This window comes from Artibeus jamaicensis, unplaced genomic scaffold, assembly GCF_021234435.1.
Source record: "Artibeus jamaicensis isolate MK-2021 breed Jamaican fruit bat unplaced genomic scaffold, CSHL_Jam_final contig_475, whole genome shotgun sequence".
NCBI lineage: Eukaryota > Metazoa > Chordata > Mammalia > Chiroptera > Phyllostomidae > Artibeus > Artibeus jamaicensis.
In genome coordinates this window covers 7,223,759-7,245,750 of record NW_026521852.1, presented here as the reverse complement: position 1 = coordinate 7,245,750, position 21,992 = coordinate 7,223,759, and the positions used below count along the sequence as shown (strand labels likewise).

Sequence of the window (21,992 nt, the reverse complement as noted above, 5' to 3'; positions counted from 1 at the left end):
GTAGGCCAGTTCCCAGCAGGGGACACATGAAGGCAACCATACATTGATGTTTTTCTCCCTCTCTCCTTCCCTTCCCCCCTAAATATAAACAAAATAAAATCTTTAAAATCTCTTTAAAAAACCCCAAAAACTTCCATCTGGTTTAATGTATTACTTAAGGTCACTCTTTCCTTGCTGATTTTCTGTCTGAAAGGTAGATCCATTGATGTCAATGGGCTGCTAAAGTCCCTACTAGGACTGTATTATTGTCAATTTCTCCTTTTATGTCTGACATTATTTGCTGTATATATTTCAGTGTTTCTTTGTAGAGTGCATAAATGTTTACAAGGGTTATATCCTCTTAATGGATTGATCCCTTATTATTGTGAAATGTTCTTTGTTTCTTATTATAGCCTTTGTTTTAAAGTCTACTTTCTATAGAAGTATCACTACTCCATTTTTTCCTTTTTATTTTTATATAATATCTTTTTTCTATTTTGCTATTTTCAGTCTGTCTGTATTCTTTTAATCAGAAGTAGGTTTCTCTCAGACACTCTGTGAAGTCTTTGTAGAAAACATCCAACTATTGTTATATAGTGAGAATGGTTTGTGTGACATCAATGTAACCCAGCACTGAAGGAGAGTGGACTGGAATGCACAAGCATGAACAATGACAACTTCATTTTTCTAGTCAGTTGTGGCACTAGATGCCTTGGATTGAGCACATGTACTGTGTGGCCATTACATTAAAAATGACTGATCAAGTAGAACAATGAATCTGCAACAAATTTTGCATTAAGCTTGAATGTTCTCCCATGGAAACTATTCAGATGATTCACAAAGCCACAGCCATGGGCAACAAGTTATTGGCAGTTTCATCACAACTACATGCTTGCTCATGCATCACATCTTGCAGAGTTTTTGGTGAAACGTCAAATCACCTATGTGGCTCAGCCACCCTTAGAGCCCAGATTTGTAACCTGCAACTTCTGGCCTTTCTCAAAACTACAATCACCTTTTAAAAGGAAGAGATTTCAGACTATTCAGAAAAATATAATGGAGCAGCTGATGATGATTGGGAGAACTGTGTGAGGTCCCATGGTGTCTTCTTTGAAGGGGACTGAGGCAACATTGTCCAGTGTACAACATTTCTTGTATCTTCTTTTCTTTCCCCCTTTTTATTATTGTTCAAGTACAATTGTCTCCACTTCCCCCTCACCACTCCCCTACACCCCAATCATTCCCACCTCCCACTCTCAATCTTCCCCCTCTTTGGCTTTGTCCATGTGTCCTTTATACACGTTACTTGATGACCCTTCCCTCTCCCCCCCATTATCCCCTCTCACCTCCCCTCTGATTACTGTCTGTTCTTTATTTCAATGTCTCTTGTATTTTCTTTAATAAATGTCCCTGTTTTTCATATGGCATGACTGGATAATTTCTCAACAGACCTCTTACATTTGGGTATTGTTTTCTTATGCATTTATCCACCTTATGTCTATTTATTGGAACATTTGATCCATTGACATTTAAATTTATTATTGATTGATGTGTAGTTATTGTTATTTTATCATAAATACTTATCTTCCATTATCTTCTTCTCACAGAGTTCCTTTTTTTAAGCATTTTTGTAACACTGGTTTGGTAGTAATTAACCCCTTTAATTTTTTCTTGGCTTAGAAACTATTTTTCTCTTTTTTGAGTCTAAATGATAGCTTTGAAGGATGGAGTGGTCGTGGTTGTAGGTCTTTTGTTTACATCACCCTGAATATTAGGTGCTAATGCTGCCTTACCTTAAAAATTTCTGTTGAGAAATAGCTGACAGTCTTATGCGATTTTCCTTTTAGGTAATTGTTTTTCTTTTATTGCTTTTAGGATTTTCCCTTTGTTTTTAACTTTTCCATTTTATTTATGCTGTGTCTTGGTGTGGATCTCTTTGGGTGCATCTTACTTGGGGCTCTGCAATTCCTGGATTCATATGTGTATTTTCTTTGACAGGTTATGAATGTTTTCAGTCACTATTTGTTTAAATAGGCTCTCAATCTCTTCCTCTATTTCTTTTTCTCTTGTTACTCTTAGAATGTGAATGTTGCTATGCTAGATATTGCTGCTTAACCTGTATCCATCTTTTTAAAAAATTTTTATTTAGTTATTTTTCAAGTACCGTTTTTTGTCTATTTCTCCCATCCCAGCCCCCCCATGCTCCTCACCTCCCTCCCATTTCCTCCCCTCCTAGTCCTCATCCCTGTGTCTTTCATACTTGTTCCTCCAAATCCCTCCCCTTTTTTCCCCTTAAACTCCCTTCTCTCTCCCCTCTGGTCACTGCCCACTTGTTCTCTATTTCAGTGTCTTTGTTTTTATTCTGCTTGCTTGTTTGTTTTGTTGTTTAGCTTCCTGTTAATGGTGAGATCATATGGTATTTATCTTTCAACACCTGGCCTCTTTCACTCAGCATAATGCTTTCCAGTTCCATCCATGTTGTTGCAAAGGGTAGTAGCTCCTTCTTTCTCTCTGCAGCATAGAATTCCATTGTGTATATGTACCACAATTTTTGGATCCATTCATTTACTGATGGGCACCTAGGTTGCTTCCAACTCTTGGCTATTGTAAATTGTGCTGCTATGAACATTGTGGTGCATAGGTTCTTTGATATTGATGTTTTAGGTGTATCCATCTTTTAAAAATTATTATTCTCACAGTTACCAGAGGGGTACAGGGAGGAAATTTTAGGGGGAAAGAGGAAGGGTTTACAGGAACAAGTATAAAGGATACATGGACAAAAACTAAGAGTGGTGAAAATGGGAGGGAGGTGGGGAGTACTGGGGGGTCAGCTGGGATGAGAGTAAAAGACAGAAAACTGTACTTGAACAATTAAAATAAAATAAAATAATAAAATTAAAAAAATATATTTTTTCTCTTTGTTGTTTTGATTGGGCCTTTTCTGTGACTTTGACTCCAAATCATTGATTCAATCTTCTGTTTCATGTAATATACTATTGATTCTTTCTAGTGTATCCTTCATTTCAGTTACTGAATTCTTAATTTCACACTGGTTATTTTTTATGATTTCAATATCCTTTTTAATCTTATCTCTTTGTTGAATTTCTCCTTAACTTCATCAACCTTTCTTTATAACCAGTGTTTTGAACTCTGTATCTGAGAGATTGCTTACCTCCATTGTGTTTACTTTTTTTTCTGGAGATTTCATTGTTCTTTTAATTGGCACATACTTCTCTGTCTCCTCACTTTCTGCCTCTGTGTTTCTATTTATTAGGTACATCTTTCATGTTTCCTAGCCTTGACAGAGTGGCCTTATATAGTAGGTGTCCTGTGCGGCTCAGTTGTAGAGTCTTCCTGATCACCTGAGCAAGGTGTCTAGGAGTGACCCTTGTTTGTATTGTGTATACCGGCTGTTGTATTTGAACTTTGATTGCAGTTGGCATGTCCATGAGTGGGGTTAGCCTTAAGGTTGACTGTGAGTATTGACAGCAATCACAGTGTATTAACTACTGTGAAGGAACTGACCCCATGGAATGGGATTTTCCCTGAGGAGATTACTCTTTTTGAGTGTGTCACTTATTGGGCTAATCACGTGGTGCTGTGCTGTGGTTTGAATCTTGCCACAGGTTTCTTGGTTTGGGGGCCACTTGGGAAGAGTCAGGTGCAGGCCCAGATTAGCTGCTGCCTATGACTGACCCAATGTTACTTGGTAGAAAATACAATGTGACTAATTATTGGTAACTGCCTGTCATGGGCCTGCAGGTGTATGGGAGAGGACATGCTGCAAACTGATGCAGGCTGCCACCAGTACTAGGCCAGGGGTCATTTAGAAAATGGCACAAGGCACTCCAAGGCCTGTGGCTATGTAAAAGTCCCAAGCAGTATGTGATTTGAGTGAGTCAGGTTCTTGGGGAGACACCATGTTGGGCTGAGTAGTGTTTAGCAAGTTAATGTAGATTCAGATTTGACCATGTGGTGGGAGGGCTCAACAAATGAAAGATGGCAACTGCTCACTAGCTGTGTTGTAGGATGGCTCAACGCAGAAGCAGTAGGGGCTGTCCTTCCAGTGCTTACTCTAAAGCCACATAGCTAAGCTTCTCTCTATACATTTTTGGCTTTCCCCAAGCCACTGTTCTCTCTGTTCCAGAGCTTGGGGAGAGGTCCTGTGAGTTAGTGAGTCAGTCCATGGGCCATTTAAGATAACCCTGTGGGTTTCCAGCAGCTTTATCTCATTCAGATGAACAAAGTGCCAGCTGAATTTCAGAAGGAGATGTCTTGGAGGCTCCTTTTACCAGCATGGTAGTATGGCTGGGGAGAATAGTGTTGGTGTAGGATCTCTTTTGCTCCTCATGGGGGACTTCTGCATCTGAAATATCACTCAGAATATTCAATTGTCACACATGGGTGTGGGTCCAGCCTGACTTGAGTCTCTTCCTGCTTCCTAACAATCTCAATGTGCCTTCTTTGTATACTTAGTTATAGAACTTCTGTCCAGTTGGTATTCAGATGGTTGTCTACGTGGGTTATTCCATAATTTACCTGTGGTCATAGGAGGATGCTAGCACAGCATTTACTTACTCCACTTTCTTGACTGGAACTCCCTATCTGACAGTCTTATTCTTTAGTTTTTAAATACTCTTTAGGAAGAAATAAAATTTGGTGAATAAGATTTTCTTCTGGAGAAGTCAATAACAAAAAGATATGTTAAGAAACAGAACTGTAGCCTATTAATTACCTCAACTGTTAAAAGATCATCTAGATTCAAATGTATTATCAAATAGTTGTCATTATCAAATAGTAAAAGAAATTTGTCAATGTTTCACATTGTAGAATAGGAGCTTTGCATTTGCTCCCTACTTAATAACAGTAACTCTATGATATAATTATTATTAAGTTTATTGTATAAATACAGAAATTGAAGTTTAAAGATTTAAGGAAAAATAATGTCCATTAAATGATGGCCAATGGTTAGAATGAAATTCTGGCAAAGTTGGCACCAGAGCCTTAGGTTCTTGACTTTCATGCCAAAGAATTTATGAAAAAGTGTTTATTTAGGAGTTCCCTTTAAGTGGTTTTTATTTTTTTTCATTCATTGTAATTCTGAAAATATCCCGAGCTAATTAATAAATATTACTTACTTTATTTGCTTCCAACTGGGATTCCAGAGTTCCTGTCTCTTTGAGCAAAGATCTAGTTAAAAACCAGAGAAAAAGTTACTCATAATATCAGAGGTTGATATTTAATACAGACAAATTCAAAGCTTCTACATTTCTGTGCTGGTACTTATTCCAAGTTATTTGGCTTCTCTGAAATAAAGTTTCAGAACACCAAATATTCATGGAACCAAACCTGTTTATTGGCAACCCTGACAGATATATGAGAAGATAATTTAGGTGTATTTCTAGTTCTTTTCTGCCTATGAAAAGGCTTCCAGGACTCCACCCCAGTTCTTATTCTCAAACATATCATCAACCTAATGTGAAAGCAAGACTCCACCTAATGCGGTATGGAGGCAGAATGACATTTATTGTGTTTCTCTTTCTCACTCCACATTTTTATTTAGGCATCATCAGATTGAGATGGCACAATGATGACCCAGTAATAAGGACTCCTTAATTAATTATTCCAGAATGGTATAACAAAACAAACATGATAACAAAATACTGACCCATCCAGAAAATAGGCCCTGGTCATGGGGTTCAGGAACAGGAATCAGAAAAGAAAAAGGGAAATCATATGTTAACATTGATTACTTTACTTTAATAATATTTTCTTTGGATTTATGAAACATTCTAAATCTTTAGTAGCCAAAAACATATAGACATGTTCCACCCACTGTTACCAAAGTCTCTTTCACACTGAAGAACTAACAGCCTCCCATTCTGCTACTTGCTGTTGGATGAAGAGCATAGGTGTGAGGTGATATACTCAGTGTTTAGCAAATGATGCCAGAAGACTGGGAACCAAAACCAAAGAGAGAGAAGGATGAACTATATTTTCTTTGTTTTCTCTAGGATGTTTTTAGCCATGATACAGATTTTCTTTTTGTTAATTGTGTGATCTATTTTAGTCACTGGTATATAGAAACAGTATCCATGTTTTTATACAATTCTGTCCCATTTATTGGATACAGTCTACCAACTTATCTTTATTCTAATGTATTACGCCTTCCAAGTCTCCTTTTTTTCAGCTTATTTGCTCTAGTAGATGTGACCAATGTTATTTTTACATACAGAAAAATTTGCATTCAATAAAACTTATTAGCATATATTATATCACTTGATTCTCATCACAGCTTTAGTAGTCAAGCAACATAAGAATGTCATATTAGTTTATGATATGCTCTGCTTATGCTTGTGTTAATAAATATATATGTAACCTTGACCAAGTCTATTTATCTACTGAACTTCTTTACACATTTGGACACAGGTAATAAGATCTTCTTTGTATACTTTTCAAGGGTGCTCTAAAAGTTAAATCACATAATGGACATAAAAGTACTTTATAAGGTACCAAGTGGTATGCAAACATAAGGAACAATTATTATTTTTGGACTGTAACTACAGCCAACAAGGAAAAAGTGAAAGTATCAAGAAAAAAAGATTTAAAGGTACACAGTGGGTATAAGGCTGAAATTCTCATTTCTCGATTTTGCAAAGATTGATACAGAAAGTAATCAATTATAAATATAAAGCACAAATAAGATTTGGTAATTTTAGGACAGAATAAATGCTGTAGGAATCCCTCCTCCCACCACCTTTTTGTACTCCATCCTCATGGGAATAGAGAACATATCATAAGGATCATAGGTTTTGAGGTATCACAGCACACCTGGTCTCCAAGACCCACTGAAGGAAGGCACTGGCATTCTGTTCAAACTCTTGGCACATCTCAAAGTTCTTGATCTGTCTTGCCTCCTCATTTTGCAGCTCCTGCTCTCGTTCCTAGAAACCAAAATCACAGATAGTAGATTGCACATTAAAGACCATTCTTTGAAGTAAAATAACTGGTTCCAAGCTGGGCTGTACATCTTAATTCTCCCAAATCTAACCTATATCCCAGAGGCATGTGCCTAAGTATTCATATATCTTCCATTCCACCTCTTCTCATCTTCAAATGGAACTGGAGAGCATTATGTTAAGTTAAATAAGGCAGGCAATGAAACACAAATAAAATAGGATCTCACTTCTAAGTGGAACCTAATCAACAAAACAAATAAGTGAGCACAAAATAACCAGAGACACTGAAATTAATAATAAACTTTTAAAATATTTTCCATCACTTCTATAATGAACATCATTATAGACAGACAAAAATTAAATAAAACCACATTTAAATGGCACTTTTGGAAGTGTGTATATAATAGAAAATACTTTGGATGGGGTAATAAATAGACTTCAAATAAATATACCAGCCTTGTAAACTTTTAATAACCTATATTCAGAGTTGCCTCCTGGAGCTTGTGTTTGCTTTCTTAAATCACTATTTAACATCCACAAGTATAAAGCTGTCCAAACTATGTTGCATGGGTCTATATTTATTATGGACACATTTCCAAATTTTTCTTAGACTATCCAGTTTATAACTGTTGTCCCAATTAATCATGTTCTTTTCTTTTTCAAAAGTCCCCCAACTTGGATAATAAGTTGGCCATGATCACTATAGCCAAAACATGTCTCTGCTATGCCTCAAATTACCTTGATGGTGTCATGTATTTGCTTCCACATTCTCTCTAGTACCTCCATTGTTAGCCAGGTATAAGGGCTGGAGGGCACATTTAAGGTCTTAATCTGATGGTCTAGCTCTAACAAATAGTTGAAGTCTTCTTGAGCCCTGTCCAAGGAGGCCAAGAACACCTTGTGATCCTTCTGAAGCTGGTGAATCTCATTTAGGGAGACACAGTGCACAGGTTCTGACAAGTCCTCCTCAACATTCTCACACCAGTGGTTGAAAGCTGAAGCCTTGTGTGCAAATTCCATGAATAGCTCCTCAGCCTATAGAGAAAAAAAGACACCTTCATCTTTACCAGTAGAAACAGAAGAGTAGAAGAAAAGAAAAGACAGAGGGTAAAAATAACTTTCTTCAAATATTTTCATGGCCAACACTCTAGAGAACAGAACTAAAAGCAATAGGTACCATAGAATAAGATGGATGGTTGTGTGAGTTACAGACATAAGGTCTGATTTTGGCAATTTGCTATGTGACACTGGTCAGATTCTCCATCATCTACAAATGAGAAAGTCGAATAATTTCTATAGTCATTTTAGCTCTAAGATTCCAAAAGTGGCAAAGGTCACTTTTAATGATAAGATTCCATGATTTCTTATTCTGAAGTCTGTTTTTCAATTCTACTTGGCACATAGTAAACATGCAAGAGTAGAGGCTAAATTAATGATTAAATGAACAAGTCATTCATGGTATAGGCAAACCTATCTTATATCCTGTCCACTTTCTCTCTTTCTCCTGATCTCCTGCAGACCAAACCTCTCTAATGTCTCTGTCTGTACTGAGTTCTTATCATACCATTCTTCTAACATGTGTTCAGGGTTCTTCTCAGACATGAAGCTCCTACTCTCTAACCTGTATGGGAATTACTATCTGGAGTTATCTGTATGTTCTGAGTGACTAAATTTCTGGAAGAAAGAAGTACATGGATTGTTCCAAAGAGTATGTAATCAAGAATGTTTTAGATTTAAAAATATATCACAGATTTTGGGCCAGCAGACTGTAGTTCCAAGGAGATTTATGTTATGAAAATTAGTTTTCATCCTCAAACATAAATATTAAAGAGAAAAAAAATGACCCAAGTACAAGAGAGATTATAAACTTGTACTCTGTTTATCCTGTTTATCTTCCTTGTACTCATTCCTACAATCTATATGCTAAAATAGACCAACATAGAAAAAACTAACATGCAGAATATAAAAATGTAAAAAGCACCTTTGTTATTTTCATAATACTATGGATCAACTGGATACTTTACACATATTTTATAATCAGAAAGTAAAATAATAGAATCAGATATTGAAATAGCTTTCTTTTTTCTCTTCCATATATACACACACACACGTTGGAATATATACATATGTGCATATATGTAAGCTCTAATATACATACATATATATGTATGTATATAAGTTTTTCATTACTTGATTAATTTTTTTCACCTAAAATAGGTTTCATATCTTTTGACAGAGTAAAAATTAATTGAGGGTCCAGATAGACTGATTTTTATTTGTGTGTTTGTTTTCTAACTACCTTAAGTTGTTATGATGCAATACCTGCTATGGTATAGGGGTGTTCTGTAATTTCACTGACTATCCAACTTCTCTTTAATAGTGATTTTTTTAATTACTAACATCTAATACTCTAACAACCACCATTAGAAAGAACATATTAATCACTTATATCCATATGGAACTTAATGGTTTATACTGAAATTTTCAGATCCATTTTTTTCTTTTAATAGTATTGAAAGAGAAGAGCAAAACATGGTAATAACTTTATCCTACTTCATAAGTACAGGAATCGAAGTTCAGATGTTAAGTGTCAAGTGTAAATTTTCCCAGCTAGAAAGAAGAGGACAAAAGCTTTAGTTGTCTAGTTCTCCTTTTATTTGAACTAAACAAAGGAGAAGGATGACCTTTTATCCTGCCTGTCAGTTTTAGGTCTTCCTTACAGTAAGATCTTTCACTTGTTTGTCCCACCTACCTTTTCCATTACCTGCAGCCTAGCTTTCATCTCAAGTCAGCTGGATAACTGATAGATCAGTACAAAAAAAAATCTTCTGTGAATTAAAATATTTTTGCTCAATAAGAATGTCTTTCTGATCATTTTCAAAATACTGACTCAAATATCTGTAGATTATTCAATAGAGTTTCTACTATTTGTTTCTAGATTCCATGGTTAATATATAATTAAGGCCTTACCATGCCTTATCATTTCTAAAATTTACCTTCTGGATGGGTAACTGTTTCTCTAGCAATTTCTGTCTGTGGGCTGCAGAGACTTCCAGCAGCTGTTCCCAGAGCCTCAGCAGTGCAGCATGACGCTCCTCAATGGCTTTGGCCTGACTGTGTTGAGCAGCCACCAGTTGATCTCTTAGATCAGTTATCTTAGACAGTCTGTCTTGTTGAAAGCTCTGCATGCTGACATCCAGTGTGTCCTGAGAAAGATCCATAGATAAGCACTGAACAGAGAAATAATACAGATTCCAAAGGGTCATTTGTACCTGGGTTCCAGCATATTTTTTTCATGAACAAGATAAGAACTAGAAAAGATTTAGAATGATGACCAAGGATAAAGAAATACATGTGATTCAGAGACTTAAGTGAACATTTGGGATTGGGATTATGGTCAAGTTCCAGTGGATTTATGTTTTATAATTAGATTTTAGTTTATATGAACTATAAAGATTAAGGAAACACTAAAAAGTTACATATTCTAACTATTCTAAATGAAAACTAAATCCTTCCCATAGTCCACATCCTTTGTAAGAGTCTTTGTATCACTTATTAGAGTTTGTGTTCTAATTACTAGCAGTGCACTACTATAGAGCTTGGAAGTATGCAAACTAACAAAAGACCTCCTACAGATACTATATTCCACAAATGATATTTTTGTGGAGATGATGATATCAGAATCAAAAGGATTATTCATCAGAATGAGGATGATCCACTTCCAAATCTAAAAAGGTAGCTTGTAAATGGACCATTGTCTCTTTGAGGATAATTTTAACCACTGGGTAAAAATACAAAAAGCAGCTGTTTGAAAGGGATTAGAATGTAACTCAGGTAGCTATAACTCAGGGTTTAAAATTTTAGAGAGGATCAAATGGGAATGCAGGAAGAGTAATAGTCTCCATTATTTTCAAAATATAAATTATACAGGGTAGGAGGAGAAAGCAGCTGATTAGAGCTTTAGATGACCTGATGGAGCTAAAATGACTAAAACTGGAATTCTAGGAAACTGGGGCAGCCAGGATTTGAAGAGCCAGGAAAGAAAACTGCATAAAATAGGTGTAATATTCTTCCTGCATTTTCCTCTCAAGGCATTTATAGATTCATTTTTTGTTGCTGTTGTTCAGTTCCAGTTGTCTCCATTTTCCACCATTACTCTTCCCCATTCTACCCACCCTCACTGCCCACATTCAATCCTCTCTCCTTCTTGTCTTTGTCCTTGGGTCCTTTATACATGGGTCCTTGAAGATCCGTCCCCTTCTTTGCCCTGTTATTCCTTCTCCTTCCCTTCTGGTTACTGTTAGGACACAAATTCTAGAAACTCAGCAGAAAACAGTAGTTATGAATCTAAAATGCTAAGTACAGTTTTCTGTAGTTAGACAATACTGAGATCAGGACACACTGTATATGAGCAGGTCTAAGAAAAGATGTAAGTGAAAAGACCCCAAGTGTAAAAGCAAACTGAAAGAAGACTAGTTTTCAAAAACAGACAAACAAATAAACCCTGAAAGTATGCTTTGAAACAGTTCAACCCCTGGCTAAAATGTAGGGGTTGGATGTGGGATGGGAGTGTTAACTTATAACCTTAAGTAAAAACTTATAAATGAATTACTTTAATGTAAATGAACTCACTGTTCCAATAAAACAATCAAACACAACAAAACTCACTATATGATATTTATAAAAGGCACATCTAAAATATAAAGGCACTCTGCATTTCTGTGTTCATTGCCACATTATTCACATAGCTAAGATATAAAAACAACCTAAGAGTTAATGAAAAGATAAACAGATAAAGAATATGCCATATAGGGAGACAGATATATGCATATACACACATACATATGTAATGGAATATTAGTCATGAGAAAAAAGGGAATCCTTCCATTTGCAACAACTTGGATAAAATTTGAGGGCATTGTGCTAAGTGAAATAAGTACAACAGAGAAAGACAAATACTGTATTATGTCACTTACTTGTGGAATCTAAAATAATCGTTACCCAGAACTGGGGGCCAGGGAGGGGTAGAAACTTTCTTCAATCAAGTTCTGGGGTCTAATGAACGACAAGGTAATTTACCTAATAATACTCTATTATATACTTAAAAGTTAAGAGAGTAAATCTTAACTTTTTTTACTAAAAATAAATTATAATTATGTGACAAAATTAAAGTATTATGTAATTCTATGATGGTTATCATTTTGCAATTTTTAAATGTATCAAATCAACAACAAAGATAAAATAACTATAAAGACACTGAAAATTTCAAATCAGCCTTAGTGCCCATAAGTATATGAGTGGATTTAAAAAGCTGTGGTACATTTACACAGTGAAATACTATGCAGCAGTAAAACAAATAGAAAAGGGAATTCTTACCTTTTGCAACAGCATGAATAGAACTGGAGACTATTATGCTAAGTGAAATAAGTCAGTCAATGAAAGACAAATGTCATATGAATTTTTAAAAGTATTTTATTTGTTTATTTTTAGACAGAGGGGAAGGGAAGAAGAAAGAGTGGGAGAGAAACATCAATGTGTGGTTGCCTCTCATGTGTCTTTTACTGGGGACCTGACCTGCAACCCAGGCATGTGCCCTCACTGGGAATCAAACTGGTAACCCTTTGCATCACAGGCCCACACTCAATCCACTGAGCTGCAGCAGCCAGGGCCAAATGTCATATGAATTTAATGAACAAAATAAACTAATGAGCAACACAGAATCAGAGGCATAGACATAGGAAACAGACTGACCACTGTAAGAGGGTAGTCAGGAGGTGGGGACTGGTTGATAGCAAGTGAAATATTTAGTCAAAAAACATATATGCAAGACCCATGGACATGGACAACTGTGGCATGAGGGGGTGGGGTAGGTGTAAGAGGCAAAGGGGAAAAATTGGGATGATTGTAATAGCATAAAAATTAAATATTTAAAAGAAAAAGGAAATTGAAAGAGTAAAAACAAGAATATGAAACAAATGTATACTGCAAACAAAAAAAAACTGGTGATGTAGTCTAGCATATAAAAAAGACTTTATATCAAGAAATGTATATAGCTGTTGTGAGAAACAGCTATGTAGCGATTTTGAGAAAAGAACAAAGCAGGAGGGATCACAATACCTGGTATCAAACTGTATTATAAGGCCGCTGTAATCAAAATAGCCTGGTACTGGCATAAAAACAGGCACATAGACCAATGGAACAGAACAAAGAGCCCAGAAATAAACACAGGTCTCTGTGGTCAGTTAATATTTGACAAAGGGGGAAGAAGCATAAAATGTAGCAAAAATAGCCTCTTCAACAAATGGTGTTGGGAGATCTGGACAGCTACAAGCAAAAAAAAAAAAAAAGAAAGAAAAGAAAAAAAAGAAAACACAATTGCTAGCTTACACCATACACCATACACAAAAAGAAATTCAAGATGGATAAAAGTCTTAAATATAAGTCACAACACCATAAAAGGCCTAGAAGAAAACACTGGCAGAAAAATCCCAGACATTTCACACAGCAACATCTTCACTGATATGTCCCCTAAAGCAAGGGAAATAAAGGAAAGAATAAACAAATGAGGCCTAATGAAATTGAAAACCTTCTTCATGGCTAAAGAAAACAGCATTAAAATGAAAAGAGAACCAATTATATGGGAAAATATATTTCCCAATGATACCTCAGACAAGGGTTTGATCTGCAAAATAAGTAAAGAACTCACATGTCTCCACTCCAGGAAGACAAAAAACCCAATTGAAAAATGGGCAAAAGACTTCAACAGACACTTCTCCAAAAAGGACATACAGAGGGCCCAGAGATATATGAAAAGATGCTCCGCATCACTAGCCATCAGAGAGATGCAAATTAAAACCACAATGAGATACCACCTCACACTAGTCAGAATGGCCATCATAAACAAATCAACAAACAAATGTTGGAGAGGATACAGAGAAAAGCGACCCCTAGGGCATGTTGGCAAAAATGAAGACTGGTCCAGCCACTATAGAAAACAGTATGAGATTTCCTCAGAAAACTAAAAGTGGAGTTGCCTTTTGACCCAGCAATTTCACTGCTATGATTATACCCTAAGTGCTCTAAAACACCAATTCAAAAGGACCTATGCACCTCAATGTTTATAGCAGCACAATTTACAATAGCCAAGTGCAGAAGCAACCTAAGTGCCCATCAGTAAATGAATGGATTAAAGAAACATGGTACATTCACAAAATGGAATACTACACAGGAGAGAAAAAAGGAGCTCCTACCCTTTGTGAGAGTATTATGGAACTAGAGAGCATCATGCAAAGCCAAAATAAGCCATATGCTCTTACCTTTAACTGGAACATAATCAACAACAAAAAAGCAAATAATAAAGAATCAAAGACATTGAAATTAAGAACAATGTAGAACAATAGCCAGAAGGGAGCGGGGAGGGGACAGTGGGGAGCAGGGTTTTCAGGAACTACTATAAAGGAAACATGGACCAAACTAATGGGGAGGGTGGAAGCAAGGGAGGGAGGTGAGTTTGGCTAGTGTTGCGGGGAGTGATGGGGGGAATGCAGACAACTGTAATTGAACAACAATAAAGTAATTTAAAAAAAACTATCAAATTGAAAAATGATGTATTTCTTAAATACTCAAATATTTACTCAAGAACTACTCTGTTCCATGGACTGTACTATGAAAGAATACTTGATGATATAGGGGATGTTAATATAGACTGTAAAAGATACTTATAGTATGATCTTAAATACTTCATGTGAAAAAGGAGTGTATATACACATACCTACAAAGAAAATAAGACTGGAAAGATATTCTAAAAATATTAATAAGGATTATCTCTGAGTAATGGACAATTATTTCTTCTTTGTGCTTTTCCACATTTATTCCATTTTCTATGATTACTTTCTATTCTGTAAACTGAAAAAGTATAGATCATTCTGCATGGTGTGGGCCCAGCTCCCACATGGAGATGCACAGGACCCGTGCTTATGGATAGGTTCTGCTGTGGGGAATCAGGCCTGCATTGTATCTAGACTGCTATGAGATGTGGTTTTGCTAAAACTCCCTCACCCTGAATTGAGAAAGCAAGTGCTTTTTGTAACTTCCTAAAGTCTGTGCTAAACTTCCCCAGTATGGAGTATAAGGGGTTCAACTACTTTTCTCTTTGCATTTGCAAACATCCTTCTCTTTGAAGTAATTAGTAGCATCTTTTCCTTTGTTTTCTGTAAAAGGTAACAACTTAAAGCAAACCTGTGCATAGGAAATGAGGACCGTCATGTAATGTGCCCAGAAGAGCAATAAAAACTTGCAAGGCAAGGGCCAAAGCTTTTATTGCACCATCCCTTTCCTCCACAGGACTTGGTAGTCCATGTGAATTTGCCGTGTCTCATCCACAGTGTCTCGGACCCCATGATCCAGGATCCGCATCAAAAAAGTACTTCAAAACTGAAAGTATGCTATGTTCTGGATATATCTAATAAATCTTGAAGTATTTATGTAAAAAAAGAAAGATGAACATTTTATAATTAAAACATTAATTTTTCAAGATGTTTACATAATCCAAAAATAACACAATTTTTAACCTAGACTCAAAATATGTAAAATTAATAAGTATTTAAACAACATAAATAACAAAATCTAATAAGTAATATAATTAACTGAAAAATATACCTTATTTCTTTTATGGAAATTAATTACTTTTATTTATTGTCATTATTTAAACATGGCTATATTAATATGTATAAATGTTGTACAAAAACTATTCACCAAAACAGGCCTATTTATGTTGTGGACCCTGGCCTGTGGGTTCCACAACATTGTGGATGGGACATGACAAACTCATGTGGACTACCGAGTCCTGTGGAAGAAAAAGGATGGTGTGGCTTCTCTCTCAAGAGGAGAAAAAGCCTCAGCTCTTGCCTTGGCAAGCTTTTATTGCTTTTCTGAACAGATTACATGATGGTCCTCATTTACTAAATATTTTAGAACTTTTAAAAAATAAAATGAAATAAATAAAATAAAAATATCACAAAAAGATAATTAAAAACTTCCCAAATGTTTGAAAATTAAATAACACACTACTGAATTATCAATGGATCATGTGAGAAATTAAGTGAAAGAAAAATACCAAATAATCTCATCTATAAGTGAAACTTAATCAACAAAACAAACAAGAAAGCAAAATATAACCAAAGACATTGAAGTACAGAACAAACTGACAGTAACCAGAGGGGAGGAGAGAGGGAGATCATAAGTGAAGGAAGGGGAAGGGTCATCAAGGAACATATATAGAGGACCAAAGGACAAACAAAAGTGGGCTAGGATTAAGGGTGAGACGTGGGGGTCAGTGGGGTTGGGAAAAGCAGAGGGGGGAAATGGAGACAGCTGTACTTGAACAATAGAAAATATATATGTTAAAAAAATTAAGTTGGACAGAACATATTTAACTGAATGATAACAAAAATAATATATAACATTTGTGAGATGCAGTTAAGCTTTACTAAAACATTTATATCTTTAACTTAATATATTAGAATATAAAAATGGCTAAATATTTGAGATAAATTTTATTATACTGTATTTTAATTTTTTTAATAAATTACTTTATTGTTGTTCAATTGTTTACAGTTGTCTGAATTTTCTCCCTACCACTCCTCCCACACTATATGAGAAAACATATTTGCCAAAGATACCTCAGACAAGTGTTTGATTTCCAAAATATATGAAGAACTCATATGACTCTACTGCAAGAAGACAATGGCTAAACATTTGATAATCCCAATATCCATCTTAAAAAATTACATGAAGCTATCCTTAGGAAAGTTAAAGAAGATGATAAATATATAAAGATATTAAAAATTTATTAATCAAATAAAATTTACAATATGACAGAGAGAAATTAAAAAACCACAAGTTGGTTTTCTAATAAAAATTATAAGCACCTATTGCAAGATTAAGTAGAGAAAATAGGGAGGGAGAGACAGAGAGTGACAAAAAACTAGCAAATTATCAACATCAGGAAGGAAAATAAATAATAAATAATATTACAGGACTAACAGACAGTAAACTGAAAAATTTAGTAATGTGATAATTTTTTATTTGTTCAGCTTCTGTGTAATATGGGTCTTGGCCCTCACTGACATCAATTAACATGCAACACTGCTCTTACCTGCTTTGCCAGGAGAGTGAAGAAGGAAGTGAGGTCTGTACCATTGCCATCGATCTTCAGGCTTGTTTCCTTCTCAGCTAAAAAGCAAAGATAATTAATAAGGTGGGAAAGATATTTGGTCTTATATTAGTCTTGGTAAGGACAAAAGGAATATATCCTAAAGGTCGCAAGAGAACCTCCAAACTCTCAAAGTTGGTGATTCATCAGACTATGAGAGCATTGGAAATCAATGGATTGTTTATATAAACGTGTTCAGGATAAAACTGACTGAAACAGAGCTAGGGTCAAGAGAATTTCAGAGTGTTCTATAGAACAAGACAAATTACATATCAGACATAAATTACAATTAAATCAAACAGATTATTTCCTAGAATGTTTTGCAATGGTCCTATCTTTCTGAATATCACATATGAAATCCTTAATTCTCAAAAAGATGTTCTCTGGTAGTCACACCCTCAGTATGTTTCTCTGTGTGTGTATTTACATATATGTGAGTGTGATTGTAATTGCGTCTTGAAAGGACAGGTGTCAGTAATGAAGGGAGCATGTTTCTTTACATGGTAAATGAAAAATCCCCAGAAATCATTCTATAAAAAATTATCAGCATTTCTCAAACCTCAGAACTAGGGTCTTCGCATATCATACCTATCCAGGCCTCCAGCAAATCAGCCTTCCAGTTGAACTGCTGAAAGGCATAATCATCTTCCAACTGCAACTTCCAAGAAGCTATGCCCTGGGCCAGAGAAGGTGTCTTTTCATTCAGAGTCTCTATCTTGACAGAAATCTTTTCCTTGTACTCACTTTCCTCCTGAAGCACCAAGATTAATAGGAGAAAGAGGTGTCAAGGCCAAAAATGTGAATTCTTTAGTACTATTAAAAAGTTGTCATCTCTCCCTTTCAAATTCTATAACTACTACCTCTAGATCAAGTGAACTTATTCTGTTATCCCTTTATGCCACAGATGGTTATTTCCAACCCAGCATTTAGATGATCTTTGCAAGATTGTTCATGTAACTGGGATCTACTTAGTAGGTGAATGCACCTAGAAGTTATGAAGTCATCTCTGTTTAGGGTTTTTCCTATAGCACCTAGATCAGTGACGCTTTGTAAGAACAAGCATTTAAACAAAATGATACTCAGATTACAAGTAAGTTTCCAAATAGTCCTCCTCCCTAGAGCCTTGCATAGAATTTGTTATACAATCTTACAATATTCTATGATTAAAGTGAGCCATTTATAAAATATTCATAAATGCCATATTGTGCATGGGATAAGAGTGTGTCAATAGCTGATTTATCAATCAGGCTTACTTTTATATATCTATACATGCATATAAATACATATATATTTATCTTATTGATATTTTATTGATTTGAGAGAGAGACAGAGAGGGAAAGAGAAAGAGAGACAGATAGACAGACATCAGTTTGTTACTGCACCCAATCAGCATTCAGTTGACCCTTGTATGTGCCCTGACCAGGGATTGAACCCTTGACCTTGGTGTCTTGGGACAATGCTGCAGTCAACTGAGCTATCTGGCCAGGGCTCAACAGCTAATTTTAAATAAATCTGAAGGTTGTTCTTATAAGACCTTGAAAACAGAATTTCCAGAAAAACATAATCAAATAAATTTGCTAAGAACCAAAACAATAATAACAATAGGGCAACTTAAACAAGATAATTAAAATTCTACATATAATTTTAGCACTGCTCATGAATCTATACTTGGGCCAATCCCTTTTGAAAATAAAACTTTGACCTGTAATCCCTGGAGTCTCTCACCTTATTCAAGATATCTCTTCCTTGAGCACACACATTTTGCACTCGGGTCTCGTGGACAGCAAAATCATTAACCAAAGCTTCCTGCTTCTTCATCAAACTCTGCATAAATGAATAAGTAAGAATCAAAACATCTGGACAGTCTATCCCACAATATTCTGTGCTCAAAATTCTTCACTTTTCAAAAAGGACAAACTTACCAGAAAAAGAGTCAAAAGAATATGCTGACATTGTTTCTAACTTACCATAGGACCCCATGGTTTTCTGGATTTTGAAATAAGAGTGTTGATCAGGGTAATATGAGTTTCTCCAGATTGAAATGTATACAATTATATGAAATACTGCATCTACCAGAGAACTATTATGTATCAAGAATATCTTATATTAAGAGCTTACCTTCAAGTCTTGTTGTCCCACTAGGAGCTTTTAATTTTAAAGGTGAAAACACTAAGAAGAGATTAATATTAAAGAAAAGAAAATGAATCCCTTCAGCCTATTGCTCACCTGAGTAGCAGCCAATGTGTCTCCAGAATCCCCTTGGGCAACCACTGCTTCCTTTTCATTGATCCAAGCTTCCTCTTCCTCAGCATTCTCCATAAATTGCAAGTATTCTAGGGACTCCTCCAACCGAAGCCCTCTATAACAGAGCAGCATGCCCCAATAAAGATAAGAGAAAATTAACAAGCAGTGGAAATGGAGCTAAAGGTCACAGTCTCTCAAGGCAGCTACAGTAGAAATGGACCACAAAACAAATGAGTACATAAGAGTCTGCTCATCAGCTGTAATGATCATCTCTGGACAGGGAAAGACCATTGACCCACAAGTTCAGTTTTGTGGCCTCACCTACTTTCTAGGATTCTTTGTGGGGTAAAGGAAATCTTGTCCAAACAGCCCTGGCTGGTGTGTCTCAGTAGATTGAGTGCTGGCCTGAGAAGTAAGGGGTTGCTGGTTCCATTCCCAGTCAGGGCATGTGCCTGGATTGCAGACCAGATCCCCAGTAGGGGGTGCACAAGAGGCAACCACACTAGATGTTTCTCTTCCTCTCTTTCTCCCTTCCCCTCCAAAGGTAAATAAATAAAACCTTAAAAAAAAAAAGAAGCCAAGCAAGAAAAAATAATAATAAGGCCAAGACTTTGGAGTTATAGAATAATAGCAGTGAAGCAGAGTCTCTTACTACTCTAAAACTGTCTTTCTTTTTACACAACACAGGCTCTACAAAGTGCAAAGTACTTTTATTCTCCAAGAAGAAATGTCTCCCTATTACTAACACACATGTAATTGTAGGAAGAAATTATTTATTTGGTTATATAACTATATGATTTTTTTTTAATGGATGGCTATAAGGGAGAAAAAAAAACTTTCTTTTACTCTTAAGTGTTGCATACAATCCTTAAAAGGGGGCAATATAAAAACAGACATGTGGCAAATAACCTAGTATAAAGGGTAACATATTTAGGGTGATAACAAGAAAAGACATTGCAAGTAAGTGCAGGAGTAGAGGTATATTTAGAACACAGAGGCAGCAATCACTCTGCCTGGGTCTAAATGGAAGAAAGCTTCAGGGAAAACTGCAATTGAGGAAATACTTGGAAGATAGAGATGGGGAGAAATGCTGAGCAAACACTTAAGTATGCTCCCCAATAATAGCTCAATACCTGAAACACAGGAACAGAAATTTGCTCCCAATACCCAACTCACCGAGCCTTAGTCAACTCTTTGAGCTTCTCCCAGTGTTGAACAAACTGAACCAGCCGCTCCTGGATCTCCTCTTGCTCCACAGCAGCCTTGTCTCCTAGCCCCTCTGCCATATTCAGCACATTCTGAAGAACACCACCACCCATGTTGTGTTATTCCACAACATCTCCCAATTTAGATACAGTTCCCTGACAAAGTACCTAGCCAGGTTATTTCTTTTAAAAAATACTTAAAACATCCCTTAATTTTATTACTAAGTTTTATACTAAGCTTTTGTATTGTTATATTATAGTTGTCAGCATTTTCCCCCATGCTCTCCCCTGCCCTGCCCACCCCAACTCTCCCACATTCAATCCCCCTCCATGTTGTCTCCATCCATGGGTCCTCTATAGCCAAAGTATTTCTTAACTCTATGGTAATTGGGGCGGTCTTAAAAATCCTGGGAGAATAAAGAAAGTTGTAGCAAGATTTACCATGCTAAACTCACCCAAGTATTTGGAAATATACATTGGCATTTATACTAAAATACTCTGCATGCTCTGCTTTATAGACTATTCATGCTCATAGTGTGACCTTGCTGCCAAGTCAGAACCAAAGTTGCCTTTTTTTTAATATGGCTCAGCTTAAGTAAAGTTTTTGCTAATGTTCCAAGGTGCATCCTGTCAACAATTGTGACCTGGAGTGTTAAAATTGCTCCTTTTAGGAAAGAGCAGGGCTTCCTATATAGAATTCTTCTATCTATAGGATACAAAATGTGGATGAGAAAGGAATACTTGAATAACACTTTATGATTAACTCTGTGTGACATGCCAAGTTCACATTTTGTAGAATCATCCTGTTTGTCCATAATATGAAGGCCTATTAGACTTCTCTGCACTTCCAGTTCTCACATTTTAATATTCATACCTGGATGGCAGGTTCATGTGCCTTTAGCTCCCCTTCTAGACGTTTGTGCTTCTTCAGTAAGTTCTGAACTCCCTGTAGATCCCTCCCATAGTCCTGGGAGCTCACTCGTACCAACTTCTCTCTACAAATGAGGGATAAAAACAGTGTTTAGACCTCAGAGAAATTCTTAAAAAATGGTTTTCTGAGCATGTGTGTGGCTAGGGTTGAGGAGGTGGTAACACTCTGATGTCAGTAATCACAAAGATAATTAGTACCAAAGGCTTTCAGCAAAATTTCTGACTTATACAAATACAATTAAAATAATATATTGACCTTGACCATATGCACAGATATAACAGCCTTCTACTTATTTCCTTTGCCTGTCTAGTTATGTACATTCTCTTCTTGTTTTATTGTAGTTCTATTAGTTATCTCACTTTTCCCCCTTGCTCTCCTTGCCCTGCAACCACCCATTCCCACAGTCAATCCCCACCCTTTTGTCAACATCCATGAGTCATTTATACCTCTTCCTTAACTAG

General features: G+C 36.0%; 1 protein-coding gene across 2 annotated transcripts in view; it reads right to left on the bottom strand.

Moving 5' to 3' along the window:
- The window catches only part of SPTA1 (spectrin alpha, erythrocytic 1), a 225,771-nt gene that overhangs the window by 23,906 nt on the left and 179,873 nt on the right, over positions 1–21,992 (bottom strand). Inside the window, exons 37-47 of one of the 2 annotated variants that reach the window (XM_037166281.2) lie at positions 21,475–21,595; positions 20,572–20,693; positions 19,378–19,510; positions 18,877–18,975; positions 17,740–17,902; positions 17,095–17,171; positions 9,935–10,144; positions 7,677–7,973; positions 6,811–6,923; positions 5,648–5,665; positions 5,118–5,169 (exon numbers count right to left, since the gene is read on the bottom strand). In XM_037166281.2, coding sequence (XP_037022176.2) covers positions 5,118–5,169; positions 5,648–5,665; positions 6,811–6,923; positions 7,677–7,973; positions 9,935–10,144; positions 17,095–17,171; positions 17,740–17,902; positions 18,877–18,975; positions 19,378–19,510; positions 20,572–20,693; positions 21,475–21,595 — 1,405 coding nt within the window. The remainder of the gene's footprint in view (positions 1–5,117; positions 5,170–5,647; positions 5,666–6,810; positions 6,924–7,676; positions 7,974–9,934; positions 10,145–17,094; positions 17,172–17,739; positions 17,903–18,876; positions 18,976–19,377; positions 19,511–20,571; positions 20,694–21,474; positions 21,596–21,992) is intronic. The other variant, XM_053668006.1, reaches the window with a different exon arrangement.